The 25,720-nt window shown below is 34.4% G+C and overlaps 1 protein-coding gene across 2 annotated transcripts in view; it reads right to left on the reverse strand.

Moving 5' to 3' along the window:
- Sym (symplekin scaffold protein) overlaps positions 1-25,720 on the reverse strand; it is a 649,809-nt gene that overhangs the window by 23,825 nt on the left and 600,264 nt on the right. For both annotated transcript variants that reach the window (XM_090398863.1, XM_090398864.1), the window contains one exon: positions 1,605-1,781. In XM_090398863.1, the coding sequence (XP_090254989.1) occupies positions 1,605-1,781 (177 nt within the window). The remainder of the gene's footprint in view (positions 1-1,604; positions 1,782-25,720) is intronic.

A 25,720-nucleotide genomic window follows, 5' to 3' on the forward strand; every position in this document is an offset into this window, starting at 1 on the left:
TTACAAGAAACAATGCTTTTTTTTGCTATACAGTTTGGAAATGTTTAACTACATGATAAATCCAAAAGTTATTCTTTCCTTTTTATTTAATGATTTTATGAAATTCAGCTGCCACTAAAAAATTAATGTAAGGTAATTGGATATCACTAAATAGCAGATATCCTACATCTTGCTGTTACAGATGTTGGAGACTTAGGTGTATCAAAAGTAAGGATGATATTCCTGGTTGGAATCAGGTGACTATCTCTCTGCATTTCAGGATGCATCTCGCACCCGCCACTTTCTAATCGTTAAGCTTTGAACATACATCTTCATCAGATACATCAAGAAGATCCCATTCTGATATCACTCCTGTATAAGACACTGTGCTTTCTTTCTTTCCCTGTTAATAATTTAACTTGTGAGCAATGATGGGACTAACAACAAACCATTATTAAGTATTTTGAGTCTGTGTTGAGACATGTAATACGTAGAAATATTAATGAGAGACAGCACTGGCTTTCTCTCATTAATATATCTAAGAGAGTAGGAGGAACACCTCTGAACAAGAATTTTTAACTCAAAAAAAAAAAAAAAAAAAAAAAAAAAAAAAAAAAAAAAAAAAAAAAAGTCATAGGAGTCATAAAAGATGGCAAATGTAATCAACAACCATAGCTGAAATGAAATAAGATTAAAAAATTCTATATAACAAAAACACTATTTAATCTGAAAGTCTCTCTGTCTTGCACAGAGCTTCAAGTGGATAGGAATGCAGCAAGTATTAACCGCATTCTCAATTATAAGTCTATAAAAAAAGTATAAATATAGGAAATAGGAATATGATAAGTGTTAAGTGCATTCTTAATGATAAACCTATAAAAATATCACTCTACTTCAACTATTCAAGCACAATTTTTGGCAAACATGACAAACTAAATCTAGAACTAAACAACAGAATAAGCAAAGAAGAGATGGTGGAGCATCAACTGACTAAATTTATATAGAATAACAGAAAAACATCAACCAAAATACCAAACAATATACAAGGCACTGTTCAAACCAGTTTTGACAAATGAATCAGGGAGGTGGATTATGAATAAAACAGCTGATCAATATCAAATCACAGATATCAGAGTAGAAATTAAAAAAAAAGGGGAATGATCACATTGAATCAATGGCAGAATCTTTAAAAAGGAAGATATCGGAAATGACCTTAACACCATTAGCATTGCGGGATATGTAAGATGATGTGATCTAAAGTGGTCACAGAAATAAAATACAACATGAAAGGTTTTAGCAAAATAGGTGTTTCAAGAGTTTGTTTTATTGAAATGATGTGAGCCTGTTCTGTTAGAAATTTTTTTTTTTTTTTTTTTTTTTTTTTTTTAGTTTCTTTTAAACATAGTCTAACGTTCTTCTGTTGGTAATGATGGTAGAAAAGAGAAGAGATAATTTCCGCAACTGAACATCGATCTTCTGCCTCAATCTAATGTAGAATCATTACCAATCTATAATCCTCCTGAATTTTTGAATTTAACAAGGAAAGTCATTTTTTATCTAGCCAACTAATTCTAATAAAATCATTATAAGTAATATTTAACCATGTAAGAAAGAATCTGCCATACCTGATGTTCAGTAAAGGATTCCACATGTTGGTATAAAGGCTCTCTTAGATCTGGACTTACTTCAAATACATTACGCAGCTGAGCATGAGGTAGCTGCAGCAATACTTGGAAGGACTGAGGTTTAGTTCGTTGGCAACATTTAATAAAACCTTCCCATACTTTCTTTTGTTTCCATACCTATTAGGATGGAATAATAATTTTTAAACAAGCAGTCATACAATTCTAAGCATACATAAAAATCTATTCCAGGATTCTATAAAATAATTATTTTCTTTAATTTAATTTTAATACTTCATAATTATGTTTATACACTGAGTTAGCTTTGCAACAGGAACACCTCTCCCCCAGATTTACATATTTGGCATGATAATGAAGTACCGCATGATATCAATGTCACATACGGCTACTATAAATGCACACGCTTATCCTCTATATGTGTAAATGTTTCAGTATAAGTAAATGTTTGCCAGTAATGGGGAAAACACGGCAATGTAAGCCAATTTGATTGCAAGCAGATAGTTGGGTAAGTGCCATTATTTTGGAAACAGCTGCATTTGATTGCCTCCATACTATTGTATCAAGGAAGTACCAGAACTGGATTAACCATGAACAGACATCCAGCAGACAGGTTCACGTTAGTCAGCCATGCATAGTTGATCCTAGAGGTGAGCGTCAAATGTCACAACTGGTATCTCAGCAATGATGTGCAGTCACACAGCGTACCCACCAGTACAACAGCAGGGCAGTTCGACCCATTTCCACAAACACTGTTCCTTGCTTCACCTGGGATTCCACAACTGGAGACAAACAAGGGTACTCGTGATGATGGCGAGGCATCACAAACAATGCCTTGCATGTGACAAGGAACATCAGCAATAGATCCTCAACAAATGGAAGAAGGTCGTCTGGAGTGATGAGTCCAGTTTCCTACTGCACCATGCTGATGGCCGGGTTTACATTTGGCGTAAACAGCATGAACCCCTATCCCCTGGTTGCACAGTTGGAGGTGGTATGGTATGGGGAGCTTTTTCCTGGAAATCCCTTATCATCTCACAAACACTGGTGGACTGCATGGTGAACACTACAGGGACCTGTCGGCTATCTCCATCCATATTTGCAGGAGATCTACCCAGACCACAGTGCCATCTTTCAACAGGATAATGCACTTTGTCATTGGGCTCACATAACTATTGAGTGATTGGAGGAACACAAAAATGAATTTGCCACATTGCCTTTGGTCCCCAAACTCCCCTGAGTGTAACCCAATTGAACACGTGTAGGATATGCTAGAACCGGGTGTGAAAACTGTTGATCCTCCTGATCAGAGTTGCTGCAGCAGACATGGGTCAAGTTACAAATCGAGAATGTTTGACACCTTGTGGAATCTGTTCTAAGGTGTCTACAAGCCGTGATTGCACAGAGAGGTGGACCAGTGCATTATTAAGTAGGTGCTGCTAATGCAAAGTTAACTCAGATTAAGGGTGCTTCAACCCATTAAGGTATAAATAGGGACTGAAAAATCTCCACGAAAAAGATATGCAGAGTCAATGTCTTCTGTATTGGTGAATATCTTAAGAAGGATAATATGATAAACCAGGCATACAAATTGAAACCTGTGGAATAGGTTTTGCATAAGTATTTTTCAAAAAAACCAGCAAAATATATAATAGGTATTTCTTTCCCATCCCACCTCCAAATTAATTAAACTTGATCACCAAATAAATATTATTTAACAACATTAATTGAAAAAGAAGATAAAATGCTTATATAAAAGTAAATATGTATTTGGAATTCCAAATCACTTTTTTGAAGAAAAGTTATTTTTTTTAAAAAAACGGGAGAGGGTGAAATCATGTATATGGTCAATATACTAAAGAAACACTGCAGTCAAATAAATAACATAAGATTAACCATCTCCCATATAGACTTGTACATATTTACACAGCCTAACTTCTCCCTCTTCTTACATCTTTTTATATTCTTCATATTTTTGGATACACATTTACATTGACACAATCAATACTGACATGTTCAACAGTGCTATACTGTTATTATATACCGATTAATTTTAATTACTCTACCATAACAGTTATTCAATTCTTTTTTTTTTTTAAGTTAATTAAATTCACTATTTCCAGAAACCTTATTAAATGAACTCCTTATATTTCTTTCTTTCTCTCTCTTTACTTCAGTGATTTTTATTATGCCACCCAGTATACCATGATTCAGCCAAGTACAAAATACTCTGCTATCCACCATATATACTCCTTGTGCTATTCATAAACTCCAATTAAGTCTCCCTCCTTTCCACCTTCTTTAAATTCACCAAATTACAACAAATTTGCCTGGCAGAGAGAGATACGTGTATTCATTCCCCAACCAAAGGCTGTGGATTGTAATCCCACCATGGGCATGGAAGTGTTGTGAATTGGGTGGTAGATGACTTTCATTTCCCAATGTAGGACTACCCTGGTAATCCAAGGTTTGAAAAAAGTTCCATGTTTGACCTTTAGAACAGGATTTCCAGGTTATCTAACCATCAGCCTCCACCCACAGAACTAATAATAATGTACTATATTCCAGGAGCCTTCACTCATGGATTTCATGAGTGATTTTAGTGAAAAGACAAGTATCACTGGAACAAATAGTTCTAATAATATTTTGATAATACTCCAACAATAATCTGATCTTACCCTGGACTCAACTAACTTTGGCACACTTTTTTTTAGCCAATGGCTATATTCCCAAAAAATAAATAAAATATTAACTGCCCCATGAAATCTCCACCTCTTCGCTACTACACCAAACCACAGCAAAACTGTTATTGTCTCACATATTTCAGGCATATCTGAAAAGATATCCAGTTCTTAATAAATATCAGCTCCACACTATGTTTAAACTGAATGTTCAACCTAGCAACCCTCATCCATTCACTTAAAGACAAATTCTCCCCTTTATCATGTCCAGGAATATATGATGTGCACTGTACTTGTGACACACAACACACACACACAACCCAAGGAATTTCATCAGATATTTATATAAACAGAATGAGGTTATTCAGAATAACTCAAGTGAAAATTTAAAGACATATATCTATATAAACTGTAGTTGACATTTTTCAAGCAAGTCTATCTCATATAGTCTCACTCTAGCTAACCAAGTAATTTGCATAATGACCATGATTCTTAGGTAATCAAGTCTGGTAAAGCTAATACTAATCTAATCAGCTAACACCTTTCCCTTATAGGGAGTAGGCAAGACATTTTTAACCCTATCTAGCCTTTGGAAAGTGAGTGGGCAGTTCAATCTCCACTGATAGCCAATCAGAGATAGCTAACCCATGACTATTACTAATTACAGGTGGCAACTGATGATGAGACAAGGAAACAAGTGCTGCCAACTCTTGGTACCTAACCCTAACAGAATATGTTAGTTACTCTCTGAAATAATGTGGGTTCTACAGTCGATTTTCTACAGTTTACAGGACAAAAAAAAAGTTTCCCAGAGAAATAACCTTGCCCATGCCAGAGATTGACTATCCCAGGAAACAGTCGAAGAAAGGTTTAGAAAAGTTTTTTCAGTAGGCACAACTAGACTTAAACTGAAGTCTATCTTTTGGGCAGAGCATGCAAGCGCAACTTCTACTGAGATATACAGGCCTTCACTTTCGGATATTCCTTTCCATATATTAAACAACTTCAGAAAATTCCCCCAGGCTTCTACTCCAAAAAATCTTCAATCACCATCTACCTGGTTTTTTTAAGTAACCTTGTTTTTGGGCTTTGCAAAAGTTCGAATTCCTTCCTCGCCAAGTGTTTAAGTAATATTTGTTCATGTTATCTACTCAAGTACATCCATCTAGAAGAGAATCAAGAATACACCAGTGTTTCATGAGTAATAAATCAGGTTTCATCACCAAAGCCTTTTCTAATCACACACAACTTTCAATGGGAACAAAAATAGATTAAATTTTACACTAAATCCGTTTTGTATTTGAAAAAGTTATATAAAGCTGGGAACTCTTATTTAATAACCAAATTTAAAGAGAAACGCGTGCTTAAATTAATTTTTCCAATTGTGGGAAGTTACTTGATTTCAGAGACATAGTGAGGCTATGGTCAATGTGGCCCCGGCCATAGGCACTAATTTTACATAGGCGCAAAAATTGAGATTTTTAAAGTTTTTTTTTTTTTTTTAGAAGCCGCAATTTTCTTTCCTGGCCATAGTCGCCAAAATTTCCTCACGACGTCTCTGCTTGATTTATTACTTATCCTGCCTGCTCTGCTAAGGAAGTGATTTTTTTTTTTTTTTTTCAACAGTGCTTTCAGTTTAATTTTAAAGGAGACTGCTTGCAATTTAACAAAAAAATATAATGCGATTTGATTTTTTAATAATTATTCTATTTTATTTTCTCTATAACCGTATGTAATCATCAACAGTGATCATGACACATGATTCCATAATTTGGAGTGATGGATTAACAGCTGATCAGCAATTATAAAGCTATCATTACTTCATTCCATCTGCAAGTTTCTATTAATTAAACTTACAATCTTCTATGCTTTACTATTTGTCTTACTGATGCAATTCCTTATCAACCAAAACACTGCTTATTAAATAATTTAAGGAATTCACAATGTACAAGGGATATAAATTAAATTAAACTTTAATCTATATTTCCAATATTTCGGCAATATCACGTTGCAATCTTCACAGGAACTTAAAATAAAGACACGTGCACGCAGGCACTACACACAGTAAATGAGGACGAAGCAGGAAGTTATTGTTTCTCCTAAAAGTCCTGATGGTGCCCTCTAGCGGGCTATGTAGGTATTCTTGGCTGTTGGGCTGAAGGTTTTCCGATGTAAGTCTCCTAAATTTGGACCAGTCTCATGCAACCAAATTTGTTGAGGAGGTTTGGCAGGCTTCTTAGGGCTGAGGCTGATTCCATGAATAGCCTTTCGAATTTGAATTTACTACGGTGTATTATCGTGGCTTTCTTCCACCGTATTCTGTGGCGTGTATCCAGAGCATGGTCTGCAAGACCAGAGTGGCTGTACTGGTGAAACCGGATGTAGTCCTTGTGTTCTAAAATTCTGATATTCGCTGTCCTGCCTGTTTGGCCAAAGTAGGACAGCTTACATGATGTGTTCGCTATTTGGTCACATGGCTCTGATACACTCCTCTCCTTCCTAACACACTTAAACAATCAACACCCCAGAATCAAGTTAACCGTGGAAAAAGAGGAAAACAACAGCCTCTCTTTCTTAGACACACTAGTCACCTGCCAGCTTGATGGAAGCTTGGTTTTCTCAGTTTATAGAAAACCTACCCATACAGGCAGATACATTCACCAACAATCCCACCATCCTCCCTCACAATAATATGGAGTTATTAAGACACTACACAACAGGGCTAAACTTATCAATTCAAATGACAATGCCCTAACCACAGAACTAAACCACATCCTCAACACTTTCTCAGCCAATGGTTACCCCTGCAAAAAAATCCAAAAAAAATTGAAACCAGTAAACCACAACCCCCCCCCCCCCTTTCACAACAAGGATTACTCTTAATCCATCACCATTCACTACATCCGAAGCACCTTGGAAAACATTACTAAAATCTTAAAAAAACATGACTTGACCTCGTGTTACAGAGCATTTAGAAAACTGACGTCCCTTATTGGTGTATACCAGGTCCCTTGCAGCTGCAAGCTGTCCTACGTTGGCCAAACAGGCAGGACAGCGAATATCAGAACACAAGGACTACATCAGGTTTCACCAGTACAGCCACTCTGGTCTTGCTGACCATGCTCTGGATACACGCCACAGAATACGGTGGAAGAAAGCCACGATAATACACCGTAGTAAATTCAAATTCGAAAGGCTATTCATGGAATCAGCCTCAGCCCTAAGAAGCCTGCCAAATCTCAACAAATTTGGTTGCATGAGAATGCCCCAAATTTGGGAGACTTCATCGGCTAAGAATACCTACACAGCCTGCTAGAGGGCACCATCAGGACTTTTAGAAGAAACAATAGCTTCCTCTGCTTTGTCCTCATTTACTGTGTGTAGTGCCTGCATGCACGTCTTTATTTTAAGTTTCTGTGAAGATGGCAACGTGACGTTGCCGAAATATTGGAAATATAGATTAAAGTTTGATTTAATTTATATCCCTTGTACATTGTGAATTCCTGAAGTTATTTAATAAGCATGTTTAACCAACGTCTAAGTCTTTCTACGAGAACAACCAAAACACTACTCATGACTTTATATTCATTTACTATTTTCAAAGCATACCCATTCAATTTAAAACAATTTTCTGCATTTCAAACATAAGTATTTGCAATGAAAATATATCTACTGCACCTTACACATATATCCTCGAATGACTGCCCATTCTTCCAATCATTTAAAGCATGTTCTTGCAACAGAGTAATTCAGTTTATATGAAAATATTTTTATTTAACAGCAGCACATTCTTAAATTATCTGTGTGTTGTAAGTTTAACAATAAATTTATTTCAGCTAATTTATATGGGATAAAAGTAATGGATATTTTGCTAACAAGGGGGCAACTAACAAAGCCATGGGCAAAGATTAATGGGGAAAAAGTGGCTAGTAGTCTACTTTTTTAATTTAAAAATAGTTATGGTTGAGTTAATGAAATAGGAGAGTCAGAATTTTTTAATGGTTCTACTGTAATTTAGGTGCTTGAAGATATTAAGAATAAATGGCTCTGTAGGATAACCGAATTAGACAGAATAAATACTAATTGCTGTATTTACAAATTGCATGCAAAGATTATATAACAAATAAAAAAATTTTTGCTGAAAGCTAAGATATAAATTAAAAAAAACCCCACTAGTTTGTTTAACATGACTGTTAGCATTTCTTATGGGCATCTAAATAACTGCTTATTGTATTCTGGCAATATTCATGTCTACTTAAGCTGATGAACTAATATACTCAGGGCCGGCCATCTTGGGGGTGTGGTGGGTGCAATGCACCCGGGCCCACAATCGAGTGGGCACAATCGATACACATTTGCGGAAACATATTTTTTATTTTATTTTTTTTTTTTTCTTCTAATTTTGCTTATAAGTAAAGGGATTTTATCGACAGGATTTTGGGGCCCTGGTAATAATAATATTTCTATGTTTCTCTATTATATTAGGTTTTTTGCTTAACCCTTTTGATATGTTTATGCAGTGTATATATAAAAATTAACAAACATGATTTCGTTTTTACCCTTAAAATGCCTGATTCATCATTAGTTTTTTCCTAATCTGTTACACATTTATATCATTTGGCTCGTTATCGAAACCGTTGAAAAAATATTTATTATATTCTTTATATATGGTTAGTCTAGGGCTGGGATGGACAACCCTTAATATGCCTGCCAAACGTGGCATGCCAATGACTTTTTTCCGGCACACAACCCAGGGCTCATCTTAAAAAATAATTAAATTAAAAAATACATTTCAAACATCTTCACTGACACATATTTTAACTTAATATAATACAATTTTATTAAGTACAGCTATACCAAATAAAAATGCAATAATTAATTAAGCTCTACCAACTGTTTTATACTAATAAGTACTAAGAAAATTAGAAACAAACATCCTATTTCCAAGCCATCGATATATCTCAGTGATATACTGATGTACAAGTTTTGTGCAGTTCATTTGTTGCATTATTCGTCAGGCATCCAGACGTGGTGCGACTCCTTTACTATCATTTGATATATCTTTTCATGTTTTGCAAAGAACGTATCCGTTTTCTAAAGTGTATTTGTATTTTTATTAAATTTTAAGTCATTAAAATATGGATTGGAAGTATTTATTGTCAATTAATATGTTTAACTTATTAGATATAAAAGCAAATTTCCTTTACATTGATTTTCGGAAACTAAAGTTTTCAGTTTTTTTTTGTAAAATCCCTGCATATATTGCAATTGCTATTTCCTGCCTAGAGAGTTTCCTTGTATGCATCCTACCCAAACAGCACCATCTGCTTTCCCATTATTTCAAGCAAAAATTAGCAGTAATTTACAAGACTTGAGATACTTAATGAACAATCCTTCACGAATGACTAATGAACAGATAGCCATGGTACTAGGCCAGTAAACTTTTGAGCTGGGGGGAGAGATTCCCACAGTATGGAGGGCGCATGGTTTACCACGGGGATCCATTGCCATAAGCGAGTCACTGTTGCCATGAGGTGAACGTGATTAAACTTTTTTTTTCTGTGCGAGGTTATGCAAAACTTTTCAATTTCTTTTTTTCGCAAAGTAAAATCAGGGGTGCGAGTTATGTGGGAGGACCAGTTATATTCCAGTAAATACGGTAAGTTATTTTTAAAGCTATGTGAAATGTATTATCAATATTCAGGATTATGAAGTATTGTCTGCACGTGATTAGATCTCAACTACGTTAATTTCAACTCAGTTAATAGTGATAGATAAGGGTGAAACTGATGTACTGAAGTAAACAAACAAAAAATAAATACATTCCTTGAGTGTTTCTAAAATTTTGTAACATTGTAAAAAGTATGTACATATTTAACTTTTTGTTAATTCATGGGATAAAAATATTTAATATTATTTACTTATTCGACAGGCAAAGCCTAACTCATGATGTCCATGCCAAGAAAGTATTCCTCTGGGTGTCAAAAAAGGAAACCAGCAGAAAAGAAAAAAGAAGAAAAGCAAAATCTCAAAAAGTCACAAGTAGATTTGTTTTCATGGCTACAAAATAAATCTGACAATGAAATTGCTATGACTTCAGCATTTGCAATTCAAACTTCAACTGAAGAAGAAAACTCCAAATAAGCTACACAACTTTTCAATGAAAATGTAGAAACTGTGGGAATCGTCGTAAAAGAAGCGTCTGATTATACAAATGTTTTGGATACAGCAAATAACGATGAAAACAATAATAATGATGGTGATCAAGTGAATATAAATGATGCAGGTTTGTGGCCAAATATTATAACTGATAAATTTAGATTTTTTGTGTTAAAACCAGACCTAAACAATATCATCAAGAAGCATTCGTTAAGAATGTTGAAGGTAGATCATTTTCTACATCGTACTATTTAAAAAAAATGCCAAATGGTGAAACTCAGCTTCACAGCTGGTTAGTTTACTCAAAAGCTCAAGACTCAGTATTTTGCTTTTGTTGTGTATTATTTTCCAAAAGAAGAGGAAAAGATCAATCAACATGATTTATATATGGTTTTAATAAATGGAGAAAACTGTCATCTGTAATTCGAGATCATGAGCTTTCTGTTTGTCACTTTAATTCTTTTATTGCTTGGCAAGAATTATTAAAAAGGCTTAATTTATGTTCGACTGTTAACAGAACAAATCAAATTAACATAAATAAAGAAACAGAACGTCTAAAATTACTATTCCAAAGAATTGTAGATGTAATTTGGTCGATTGGTAGAGCCTCTGCTACTAATGGCTTAGTTAAGTAAGTTTGAGTGCAGTTAGTAGTTGGAAGGGGACCAATCGTTTGATGCTGTTGGCACACTCTCCCTCGATGAGTCTTTGAACTACCTGGAGGTGTCAAATAATAATAATAATAATAATAATTCTATTTTTAGCAAGTAATAATCTGTCATTTCAAGGATCCCATGAAACAATAGGAATGCCGAATAATGGGAATTTTTTAAGTTTAACAGAATTATTAAGTAAATATGATCCTGTGCACGGATCATGTAAACAGAATTAAAAATACAAAAAAGAATTGTGCATCATTTGGCGCATAGATTTCAACAGGAAATAATTGCTGCATTAGGTAATGAAGTCCTTAATAATATTAAAGACGATATAAAAGCAGCCATATATTACAGTATCTAAATGGATTTTACGCCTGATATTTCTCACAAGGAACAAACTTCAATAATTATTAGATATGTAAATTTTGTAGACAAAAAATTAATTATAAATGAGTCATTTATAGGATTTATTGAAGTAACTGATATGACTGTTGAAGGACCAGCAAATTCGCTTTTAAAAAAGAATAGGTGAGCTTGATTTAGATATTATGAATTGTAGAGGGCAAGCATACAATAACAATATGAAGGGAACATATAAAGGCATACAATCTAGAATAATTAGTTTAAACTGTCATGCAATTTATGTACCTTGCTTATCACATTCTTTTAATTTGATAATTTGTGATGCTGCTTCCAGTAGTATATATTGTAAAAAATTTTCGGAATATTGCAACGTTTATACTACATATTTTCTGCATTACCAAAAAGCAGGGAAATTATACAAAAGCATTTAAATATTACGCTTAAACCATTATGTGATACTCGATGGGAAGCCAAAATAGACGCAGTCAAAACAGTGTAAACACAGTTTGAACAAACTTATAATGCCTTAGAAGAACTTATTGGTGCAATTAATGATAACACAGCAGTATCCGAAGCTAAAAGTCTACTACATTCATTACAAGAAATGCCATTTATTTTAAGCTTATCAGTGTGGTTTACAATATTGTCAAAAATTAATAGTATCAACAAACTATTTCAAGCAAAAACAATTGTTATTGACTCTGCTTTTAATTTAGTGAATAAAATTAAAAATGAAAACCAAAATTTAACACATTTTTAGACGATGCAAAAATGATAGCACGAAACTTGAATATTTCCGAAGACTTCCCTGAAAAAAGAATTCGAAAAAAGAAAAAGATTATTTTCAGAACTAGCAGAAGATGAAGTTTTACTAAAGCTGGTAGAGCAATTTAGATGTCACTTTTTCAACGTTGTGATTGATACTGTTAGTGTACAAATAGATGAGAGATTTAAAAATATACCCAATGCTATTTCTTATTTAAATTAATCACTGATATAAAAACATTAGAAAAAAATGAACTAGAAAACTGCTCAAGGGATTTTGTAAAATATTATAGTAAAGATGTAAATGAAGACTTAATCCAGGAAAATGATTTGTTATGAGAATTGATCTTAGACCAAAAAAATGAGATAACGCGCACGGCATATTGCAATATATATATTGAATAATAGCTATAATGAACTATTTCCAAATGTGCTATCTGTATTGAAAATTTTCTTTACGTTACCAGTTACTATAGCAAGTGCAAAGCGTTCTTTTAGCAAATTAAAATTGATAAAGAATTATCTTCAGTCAAGTATGTGCGAAGAACACTTAAATGCACTTGCTATATTAAGCATTGAAAAGGAAATTGCCAAAAATCGTAATTTTTCGGAAATTATTAATGACATAGCAAAAAAAAAAAAAAAAAAAAAATCGCATATTTAAATAAATACATATTAAGCAATATATGTGTTAGTAAAACTAGGTCCCTAAATAGTAAACCTTTTTTTTTTTTTATGTGCTTAAATTAACTTTTTTTTATTACTTTAAACAATAATTAATTGTAAATAGTTTTTGTGTGCTAGTTGGTGAGCCAGGTTACTTTTGTTTGTGTTAAATATTTATTTATTTTAATTATTTAATAATTTTTTGTGTTCAGTAAACGTTATGTTAACCTGTTATATTTCGAATGGTTTTTTTTTTGTTTTCCTGTACCAAAATCATTTGCAGGTAAGAGGTTTTACAATATGTTTATTTCGAGTCCTTTAATTTTTACCTTTGAAAAATATTTTAGGTCCCCAAAAGGTTTCTTGCACCCAGGCCCCTTTATAGAGAAGGCCAGCCCTGAATATACTGAAGGGATGCTCAATCCTCTTCCATTCAAGAGCACAGCAGTAAAGTGGTGCTGAAGGTTGTCTTCTGAGTAATACACAAGACTGAATTAGATAGTAGCAAATCCAGAGACTTCAGCTAATTAAAACGTCTACTGCCACTTACTCTGCATGTGCCTGGAAGGAATTCAGGTATGGTAGGAAGCAGAGGAAAATGTTGAAACAATGTATGGACAGACGACTTGGTTCCCTCTGTGGGGATAGTATTTTTAGGAATCCCTCATTTCCAATACATATACCCTATTCTTTCTTTAGCTCTTTATCCTATACAATGAAGGACAATTTAATGAAATACTGTTTCACTAAAAAAAAAAAAAAAAAAAAAAAAAAAAAAAATCTGATTTAAAAAAAATCCAACCAATAAAAATCCCAAAGCAATAATGCCCCCCCCCATGAAATAATAATAATAAACATTTAAAAAAAATAATTATGGCAATAAATAAAAGTTGTCATATATACTTTACCAACATTCACAGCCTTATCAGCAATATAAATGAAGTGTGATACAACCTACACCCATCCAAATCAGAATTATTATTTCTAACTGAACTTCATATGGCAACCTCAACAACTACTGTCCATCTGAGTTGCCCAAACTGCACATTACAAAATTCCTTCCACCACAAGTGTGGCAATTGTGCAAGGGTTAGAACTGATATTTCATGCCAGAAGATGCAAAATCCTGCCCCCCCCCCCAATTTGATCTACTTTGTCTCAAAATTTCCTTATCAAACAATGCTGCATTTATTTGCTGTTCTTATCACTCTCCAAATTCCAATAACCACTGACTTCACAATAAGCTATTTCTAAAGCTTACATTTCCTGCAGTTGAAATACCCAAATATGGAAGTCAATTTCCTTTGGGATGTCAAAGTTGAAAACTTCGTCCCTTCACCAGTTCTGCTAACTAAGCAGGAGCATTTTGAAAAACATGCTCTTAATAATGTTATTCTCAAACCTCCTATTTGGTTAGGATATAATGAATATCATTATATAATGATATAATGATTTGGTCACATGACCCATTAACTTTTTCCTCCTCCACCTCATCAGCCAGAATCCAGTTCACTATAGAAAAAGAAAATAATAATAGCCTGCCTTTCTTTTAGTGTTGCACAGTGATCAGCATTCATTTTAGAAATTATGGACTTTACAACCGTGTTATAAATAACTATTTTAAATTCCCGATGTTTCGACCTTCATATTAAGGTCATCATCTGGAGTATACAAATATACAGAGACAAGGCTGAGTTACATTTCATACAGTATGCTAAAGAAAATTATTTGTTCACCAGTTATTCTACTGGCATGACCTCTAGTGAAAAAAAAAAAAATTACAGATAAAATATAGTTAACTCACTAAGAGTTAACTATCAACAAGACTGTAGATAATCCAGAATCTTAAATCTAATATAACAATTGTCATGTTAAAAATAGGACAGCATTGTTACTGTAAAAAAAAAAAAAAAAGCCTGCCTTTTCTTGATATTCTAAGTGGCAACCTTTCTTTCTCAGTTTATAGAAAACCCACCCAAACAGGTAGATACATGCTTTCTTACATTATGGTGTCATCAAAACTTTTATCAACAGATCCTCCAGCCCATGCTCTTCTACCCAGGCTTCCCTTGAAGCTGAACCCTCCTTTATTTGCCAGGCCTTCCTTCCCAATGGTTGCATTTCCAAAAAGATCAACAAATTAGCTATTTGTCCCATCCCTCTCAACACACAGACTTCAGTAATGCTATTACTGTACTGTTACTATTCCGTATATCTGGGGCACCTCAGAAAAAATAACCAGATCATCTGCAGCCACATACATATGTAGACAGTCAGATCTAGCTAATCATGCTTTGGCCCTTGCACAGTGTCAGATGAAAAAAAGAAATAAACAAAACAAATATATATATATATATATATATATATATATATAATTCTTCATCAATGCAAATAAACCTGAAAGACACTTTTCAGAATCAGTAGCAAATTAAAAAAAAACAGTCTAATCTTAATAAATATGGCTGCATTAAATTTCCCAAGATTTGAGAAACTTTAATTGTTAGGCCTCCTGTGCAACACCTAAGGATAGCCAACAGAACTGATTGGACATGCTCCCCATAGGACTTAAGTTTTTATATAGTCTAATTTCTTCCACTTATTGTGTGTTATTACAATTTTAATGTTATATTCCTGATGATGTCTCTGTGACAGAGACAAAATACTTGAATGATTAAATGTGTTATTTAGTTATTTCTCTTTGCTATTTTCATTCCATTAAATATAATTATCAGGGAAAACTGGCACCTACCCTGAATAAGCATTTACTAATTCTGTTACCATCTCTAAGAGATAAAATTCAACATCTGCTGCTATCTGGAACATGTTCTATTCTAAGAAACTGCTGGTATTCTATTTCAGACAAACAGGCTAATCAAGGTGTAATTGTATCTCTGAACATCAATCATATATTGCATCCAAGAAACACAACAGATTTGGTCTAGATGAAAATGGGATTACAAGTACTAGTCACAGCATATTCTGGGATAATACTAAATTACTACATAGATGTTCCGATGAATACAAGCATCTTTTTAAAGAAAGCGCAAAAGTCCTGCATCGCTCTAATTAAGACCTTAATGATGGACTCACCATGTCAGAACTCTGAAAAATTTAGAACTATACATCTTAATATTACATATATAATGTTTTTTTACCTTTTTTCTTTTTTATTCTCACTCACACACATCTCATTTGATCCTAATGGTATCATTTTTAACCTATATTATGACTGAATACAAGAAAAGATTCCATTCACCATGTACCTGCACAGTGCTGCTTTGATTTGTGAATTTCCCACTGACATGTTAACTGTGATTAATATGTCACCATATTTCAAATATAATCACCATCATCATCATCATCTATTTCCTGATATATGTTCCTTTAAGGGATGGATAGATAACTAAGATTACAATATCACTTATCTCTCCACAATTTTCTTCTAAATTACTCTATTATTTGTCAGCACAGCAATATCTGTATGTCAGATTTCATTGTTCCAAGACACTTCTGACTGAATCAATCCTCTGGACCTTTTCCCTACCATCTTGGAATTAAAAACCTGTTTTGCTAACCTTTCCTCTCTCTCTCTCTCTCTCTCTCTCTCTCCAATTCTGTATAAATGACCATGCCAACTTAGATTAATCCTGTTCACATAGTCTTGAATACTAACAATGCTAAGTTCCTTCTTAATATAATTTTTAATATGATTCTGCAATTGTCAAATGAACAGATAGCATCTGTTCAACTAAATTTTCTCACAACCGTCATATTTGTGGTCTCTAGTCTTTGTTCAAGTGCATTATTTTTAACCTAACTCTCAGATCCATAACTTAAAACTGGTTTGAACGCTGCCTTGTATACTGCTAGTTTCATGTTTTGGCTAATTTCTCTCTTATTCCATATAAATTTATTCCACTCGCTCCCCAGCTTTGCTTATTCTGTTGTCTATTTCCAAATTTAATTTGCCATCTTTGCTAAAAACTGTGCCTATATAGCTGACATATTTTACTTGTTCTATAGTTTCTCCTTCATATACTGAAAGGCATGCTAATGAATGGGTGTTAAAAAAAGAGCAGTAGAACTTTAAGGCTCCGTAAGGATATTGACAGAAGTTAAAATACCTTGGACACACTAAAAGGATGGAAAGAGGACTTCTCAGAACAGCAGTAGAAGGTAAAGTTCCTGGAAAAAGAGGAAGAGGGGTAGACTATCGATGAGATGGATGGATGGTGTGTGTGTGTCTGTGTGTGTGGAGCGACTGATCTTCAGAGAGTGGAAGCCTCCAGAAAAGCATATAACAGGACTACATGGCAAGGACTGGTGTATCACATCACTGCATGTTCTCATGGAGAAATACAGAGAAAAATTTAAGAAATTAAAGAAATGTGTAAAACTACAGTCATCCCTTGACTTATGTCCTTTCGAAGACACATCCGTGATCCCATAAGGGAATAAATAACATTTTCGACTATACTTTCGAACAAGACGCAAGCGAGCAAAAAGTAAAAAGGTTTTTATTTAGCAACAATGCAGTGACAACAGCACATTCAGTGGCAACCTCCCTTGGCTTCAACAGTTCCTCTGTTAATTTTGTGTTTAAAAATATATTTGTGTATTTATCGTTAATTATTTCGCTATATTTTGTGCAACATAGCCCCTACATGCCGAATTAAAAAACCTAGTGAAGAATCACAGAAAAAGAGAAGAACAACTGATTTTGAAACAAAGTTGCAAGTTATAAAGCAACATGAAGCGGGTAAGTCAGTCAGTGTGATAACACGTGACTTTGGCCTCATTCTACAGTGATGACCATTTTGAAAAATAAGGATAAAATCGTAGAGGCTGTGAAGGGATCGACTTCCATTAAATTGATGATAGTGACGACATCCTATCAGTGATTGGAAAAGCTAGAGGACCTGAACCAAAAGCACATGCTCCTTAGCACTATGACCATAACTGCTAAGGTACTAAGTCTTTAACTAAGGAGAAAGCAGGGCCGAATTATGACTATGAATTCAATGCTTCTTCTGGTTCGTTCATGAGATTCAAGCAGCATTTTGCACTGCATAATGTGAAAATATATGGTGAATCTGCAAGTTCTGACGAGAAGGCTGCCAAGGAGTTTGTGGAGAAATTGGATAAAATTATTTGTCACAAAAAATATTTAATATAGATAAGACCTCCTTGTTTCGGAAAAAATTGCCCTAGCAGACATTTCATCCACAAAAAGCTAAAATGTATGCCTGGTTTCAAAGCTCTTAAAGACCGTGTTACGATTCTGTTGGGGGGGGAGGGGTAATGTGGCTGGATATAAACTGAAACCATTTGTGATATGGCACAGTGAGAATCCATGAGCCTTCAAAAACATTAGGAAGTATACTCTTCCAGTTCATTAGCAGAGATATAAGAGGTCATGGATGACTCAAAAATTGTTTGTGGATGCCTTAATTGCCTGTTATGCGAGTGAAATGGAAAGCTATTGAATGAAAGAAAATGTAGAATTGAAAATTTTATTAATTCTAGATAATGCTCCAGGTCATCTGTCTTATATTGGCAATCTTCACCAAGTTCAAGGTCATATTTCTCCTTCCAAACACTACTTCATTGATCCAACTGATGGATCAGAGAGTTCTAGTAGTGTTTAAGGTTTATTATCTACGGAGAACTTTTTCACAAGCCATTTCTGCTAATGAAGGAAATGACCAGACTCTCATGCAATTCTGGATAGCATTCAATATTTATCATGCTATTAAAAATATTGCTGGAGTTTGGGAAGAAGTGATCTCTCAATGTGAGTAGCATATGGAAAAAGACATTAAAAAGGTTTGTGCGTGATTTTGGAAGTTTTGAAAATAATTAAGACCTTTGTAAATTGAGTAAAGAAATAGTGGGCCTAGCAAACAATCTGAATCTTGAAGTGAATGATGACAAAGTGAAGAGTTGACCAACAAAGAATTGATTGAACTGGAGAAACAACGTGTTGCAGAAAAGGGGGAGGTATTAAACAATTCAAAGTGAAGGGTCTTGCAGAAATGGTCTCTGAAGTTATATTGATGTTCTTAAAAATGGTTGAAGACATGGATCCCAATGTTGAATGCTACTTATTAGTAGAAAGGAAAGTACATTTTTTGTGTTTGCTTGCTATAAACACATTTATGATGAAAAGAAGAAGAGGAATAAGCAAAGCACATCGGACATTTTCATCAAAAAAACAAAGGTTACACCAGAAGAGCCACACCCTGGTCCTTCTCATAGGGAAGGTAATGAAGATATGATTGTGGAAGATTTGGGATTATTCTCCTTTTTTATAGTGGCATTAATGCACAGTACAGTTTTATAATAAGTGAAGCAGAAATAGGAAGAAGGTACAGAACAGTGTTAGAAGAGAAACTTAAAAGTGTGGAGAAAGAAAAAAAACTTGAATTTAAGAGTGAAAAGAGTAATGAAGGCGATAGAAGATGCAGTTAAAGAACAGTACCAGAAGAAGAGAAGATCAAGAAGAAATGGATTACACAAGAAACACTGAAGTTAGTATTAGTAAGGGGGGAAAAGAATGTTGAAGATAAGAAGGGATACATAAGAACAAATAGAAGAGCGATATAGATGAAATAGTTAGTAGCCCAATGCAACAATATAGAACAGTACTATGGAGAGCATAAAACAAGGGAGGTATACAAAATGATCAGAACCGTTAATAGAAAGTGGCAACCAAAATGGACCACAATTAAAGATGAAAAAGGCAAAGTATTGATGAATAAAGAAAAAATTGTACAGCAGTGGACAAGATACTGTAATGAGTTATATGAAGAAAAACTAGATTCAGATAGCGTTGGGAAACTGACTGAAGAATTGAAGCAGATATCACCACCAGGTAATGAGCATGATATGGACATTTTAAGAGGAGAGGTAGAAAAAGCAATAGGACGGCTAAAACACAACAAGAGTCCTGGTAACGATAACATTACTGGAGAAATGATTAAATATGGTGGTGAACGTATGGTTTACAGAAATGCACCAACTATGTAATATGGTATGGAAAGAAGGGAAAATGCCAGAGGAGTGGGTGAAATCAATATTAGTAACATTATACAAGAAAGGAAATAAGCTAGAATGTAAAAATTATAGAACAATTGCCTTGATAAGTCAACCTTGGTAAAGTGATGATGATCATATTGACAGAAACATTGTGAACACAATTGGAAGCATGCCTTGCAGATGAGCAAGCAGGATTTAGGAAAGATAGAACTACAATTCAACATATTTTGACAATGCGGTTAATAGCAGAGAAAGCTAGGAGAAATAAACAAAAACATATATACTTTCTTTGTTTCAGAAAGCATTTGATAGTATCAACCAGAAAGTGACATCAACAGTTCTGGAATCCTATGGAATTGATAAAAAACTAATAGCTATATTAAAAGATGTTTATCAGAATGCAGTTGCAGCAGTTAGAACAGGTGATGATTTGGGAAATGGTTTAAAACAAGCAGAGGTACTAGACAGGGAGACCCAATATCACCAAGCATTTTCACACACATCTAGAAAGAGCAATGGACAAACTAAAGGAAGATGCCCAAGGAATATCTGTACATGGAATGAGAATTAACAATGAGATTTGCAGATGACATTGTTATTATTGAAGAAGACGACAGAGAACTACAAAAAACACTGAAACTGTTAAATGATAAAGGGAAGAGATCTGGACTTGTTATGAACTTGGAAAAAACAAAGACAATGGTATTTGGTGAGAAGAACATGAAACAAAAGATACAAGTGGATGGAACTGATATAGAAAATGTAGAACAATTTGCATATTTGGGAAGTAAACTGACATATGACTTGGACTGTAAAAAAGAAATAAAGATCAAGATTTCAAAGGGAAGAACAAATCTGAAGGCCATGGATAGCATCTGGAAAAGTAAAGTGATCGGCCTGCAAACAAAACTAAGAGTACTGGAAACATGCATTTTCAGCAGTGTACTGTACGGATCTGAAATAAGGAATCAAGAAAAAGAATTTTGGCATTTGAAAGAACTTGTTACAGGAAGATTCTAAGAATAGGATGGGTACAGAAAATCACCAATGAAGAGCTCTATCAGAAGATACAACCAAAACAGAATCTAATGCAGAAGATTATAAAACGGAAGCTGCAATTATTTGAACACATCTGTAGAATGATTAAGGACCGGAAGATAAAGACATTTATGTTTGGTATTTTGGATGGTTTAAACAGAAGAGGTAGACCATACAGAGAATGGATAGATGATATAAAAGACTGGTGTGGAATGGGTGTACAAAAACTGCGACACTGTGCCCTGGACAAAGAAAGGTGGAGGAAAATAGTGAAGCAGGCATCAGACATCAACGGGCAGTGAGCCCATGGTTCGTGATGATGATGTGATGAGAGTTTTATAATAAGCTTTAAAAATTAAAATGACAGTATATTTATTACTGTTAAGTCCCTAACCCCTATAACTATGTTGATTTAATGTATCGACTTACGTCCTGCTGGATGGAATGGAACCCTGACGTAAGTCGAGGGATGACTGTAGTTAAATAAAAGACATGGGAAGACTTTGGTAAGAACACAGAAAATAAATACCAGGAAGGTGACAAAATACACTGGATGCTATTGACAAAGTTTAGAAATGGAGGAAAGAGTACAATAAAAGCAATCAAAGATTACAAAGATGGTTGAGAAGGATTGTGGAAGAGAAGCTAGGTGAAGAACAAACTGGATTCAGGCCAAATAGAGGATCAGATTTTCACTTTAAGACAAATATTGAGAAATCATGGGAACATAACAAAGTTCTGTATTTAAGTTTTGCAGACTTGCAAAAGTAATATGACAAGGGGCCAAGAGAAAAGCTATTCAAAACATGACACTTATATGGTGTATATGGGGCATTATATCAAGCAATACTTAGTCTTTGAGTTGTAAGTCGTCAGTTTGAATTAAAGTACCAGAAGATGGTGTTCGATATTAAATCTGGTGTTAGATAAGGACGTATATTATCCCCTATCTTCTGATCTATACTACTTTCCTTCATAATGGATCACATTATGAAGGAAATGTGGTATTACCCCCCCCCCCCCAACTGGCCATGATGTCTATAGACGTCAAGCTAAATCTGGATACGATTCTGTAAGACCCAGTGAATAACAAGGATAAGAAGTGAAATTTGGTCTCACTATTTCATCCACCTCGCCAGTAGGAAGGTTAAACCTTATATCGAAATTGGAGATGTTTATCTCAGCTGTTTACTTTAAGCATATAATGTTATACTTCTAAATAAATCTGGTACAAGTCTGCAAGATTCCCTGACTAAATTGAATAACTGTTGTAATAGATATGGTATGAAGGTCAGAAATAACAAGAGAAAGACAATGAAAACAGGCAGAAGCATTGAAAATATTAACTGCATTGTGAATGGAATGCAGTTAATGCATAAAGAACAAGTAAAACATTTCAGCTACTAAGGCACAATTTTTAGTGAAGATAGTAAATTAAATATGGAAATAGACAACAGAATCAACAAAGCTGGTATGGTAGGAAGCCAACTGAATAATTTTATATGGAATAAGAGAGAAATTAGTCAAAAATAAATTAGCTGTATACGATAGTGTTCAAACCAATTTTAACTTATGGATCTGAGAGCTGGGTTAGAAATAAAACACTTGACCAAAGACTGGAGACCATGGATATGAGAGTCCTGAGAAAGATTAGAGGCATCAATGGCAATATCATATTAAAAACGAGGACAGAACTTGACATTGTTAGTATCTAGGAATGTGTTAGTAGAGTCAATGTCAGGTGGTATGGTCACTTAAACAGAAGGGGAGAGGAAAGATTAGCAAAGCAAGTGTTCCCTGCCAGGTTGGCAGGAAAAAGTCCCAGAGTAAAACTAAGATGTGGGTGGATAATGATAATGTTGGAGTCTTGACTTGATAACAGATTGATTTGTAGGAAAATTATTGATAGCAAGTTAGTAATGATATAAGTTGTTCATGTAGTACTATCATAATATCCTGTACGCCCCCTTGAGGGTACATGTCAGGAATTTGATGATGATAATGATAATTTCTGCCAGAGAGGCAAGTGATGAGGTTGTCTGTAAGCCAATAAAATCAAAACTCCATGGCAGAGAAGTTAAAGAAGCTACCCATGAAAATACTGTTCTTTCGTAGCTTCTAGGTCAGAGAATTCAAGTTCAGGTAATTGGAACAGAGCTTTCATAACACCCATCCATAAAAAGCAAATAAAACTTAATGTAGAAACTTTCAGAGGAAGTTCCCTACTGTGTATTCCTGGTAAGATTTATGCAAGCATATTTAAGAGATAGCTAAAATTTTTTTGAAAAGAAAACTAGCAAAAGAAGAAGCTGGGTTCAGGCCAAACAGAAGTTATCTGGATCATGATTTTCTCTTTAAGACAAATAGTTGAGAAATCATAGGAATATAGCATAGATCTGTGTTCAAGTTTTGTAGATCTGGAAAAGACATACAACAAGATGCAAAAAGAAAAGAAATTTAAAAGGCTACAATTAAATGGTGTAAATTACTTTTTGTATTGAGCAATACACAGTCTATATACACTGCATGGATAAAAGTCAACGGATACCATAGTGTGATGAACAAACAGCCATTGTGCCTATCTTAATAAGATGTAGGACATCCTTTCACTGTGATGACTGCAGCAATCCTAAGGAGCATACTTTCCTGAACCGTACAATAGCGATCAATGGGAATTTTGGACTATTCTTCCTGTAGGCATGTAATGAGGTCCTGGACTGTTGTGGTTTACACATTCACAGATTTAGCCTTTCTTACCATTCTAGACTCTCTTCCTGCCTGCACTCTGTACTGCTCATGAGTATATCTAAGCATTCAACTATATCCAATAGAAAATCCTATGTCAAAGGCACTGTTCAGATTTTTGACATTATCTATCATTATCCCAACCCTACTAGGTTTGAATGTCCAGAGAGAGAGAGAGAAAACGAAAAGTGGTGACAATATAGATTTGGTTCTCGTTGCACTGCCCAAATGAATGAATAATTTTAGAACTTTCCTTAAGTTTCCAGATGAAGGTGTTGCGAAAATATGATGTCCTTTAGTTGTGATGTGCAAAGTAAGATCCCAACTGGGAGATGCTATGTTATTTCTGTGTGTGTGTGCACACGCACACATCCTTAATATGTTTTAAAATGGATTTTCTCAGCAGGCATCTCACCTGTTCTATATAACAACCAGCATTTTTCTTCAAGGACAGATGGTAGATAATGTCAAAATCATAGCAACTATGTAAGAAAGTAAAGGCTACTTTCAATTTGTATTGCTTTAAGACTGATTATTCTGTCAATCACATATTTAATTTATGGTCAAGTTACTTACAGCCTGTGTACTTATGATTGTTAAAAACCTGTGTCTGTTTTTAAAACCAGTGCAAAGAATTTTATCTACCTTAAGGTTATAATCATTTTGTATTAGAGTCTTTCCAAGGTAAGCCAGCTCCTGGTTATTCTTTTCATCATCAAGGATATTTACAATATAAAGGATATTTACATCATCACCTTTTGGTGATGATGTAAATATCCTTTCATGTAAATAGCATGTTTAACATTCCTCATTGTTTCTCTCTCTAGTCAGAGAGAGAAACAATGAGGAATGTCCAGGAATAGGAAATACCTGGTATCCAATTCAAGTCTTTCTTTCAAGGTTACAAGGTGGACAGCATTCATTGTGCATAATTTAAAGAGACAAAAACATATGTGACAAAGCCATTACTTTACATATACTTAAGAAATAACACTTAATGTTTCATCATGTATGCTGAGGTCATCATCAGGTTTGGTTTATTTAAGTTTGCAGCTGAAGCAACTCAAGGATTATAAGGCCAGTATATTAGGTATGTTAATTGCATGTGTTCCAATGGCCAATTTGCCTGTTCTGAGGGATGAAAAACCTGAGTTTCCAAGAGAAAAATCCCTCTACTTCCATATGAGACTGGCTAACTCACTTCTGATTGAAAAACCTTCATAAAGGCTCCTCATCATCAGGAAACCATACATATGAACAATTACACAACACCAAAACTAAGCAAAATCTGCTTTATTAATCGTTCATGCTAGGCTAACCTGTGGTGAAAAAATATAGAGCAGAAATGTGATAGTGAACTGCATTTAGCTTAAAAAGAAGCTTACTTCAGCCAAAGGGCTCCGTATTTATGCCTGGATGGAAAAAGTCATGTAGGAGAACAAATCCGATGTCCCAATCTGACAAAACACATCAAAAAGACAACACCAGAACTAATGAAGTCAGTCATCATTTGGCTAGAGGAAACAATTAAAAGGCTGTTACCTCATTATGCCCACTTTCAGAATTTATGGCATACCAAAAATACACGAAACAAACACACAACTGTGACTGATAGAAGGAATTGACAGCTCCAATTATAACCTAGACAAGAAAGTAGTGGCTACACTCTAGGAGTTGGTAAGTCATTCTTCCCTTCTATATAAAAAATACAATATTTCATAAACAAAATTAAAAACATCATACTCAACAGCAAAGATTTACTTAGTCAGCCTTGATGTAATGGCACTTTTCACAAATGTCCTGATCAATGAATGATTCTTCTCATACAGGACAAATTTCTGCCAGGTATCAGACAGATTTAGCTTTGCCCTCTTTGCCCACGTACTTCACTCTGGGTATTTTGTGTGGCAAAATAATTTCTACCTGCAAAAAGAAGGTACCGCCATGTCATTACCTGTCCCTCCGCTAACTTTTACATGGATGACTT

The sequence above is a fragment of the Typopeltis vanoorti genome, chromosome 10 (genome assembly GCF_054136105.1).
Source record: "Typopeltis vanoorti isolate ZY-2024b chromosome 10, IOZ_Tvanoo_1.0, whole genome shotgun sequence".
Lineage (NCBI taxonomy): Eukaryota > Metazoa > Arthropoda > Arachnida > Uropygi > Thelyphonidae > Typopeltis > Typopeltis vanoorti.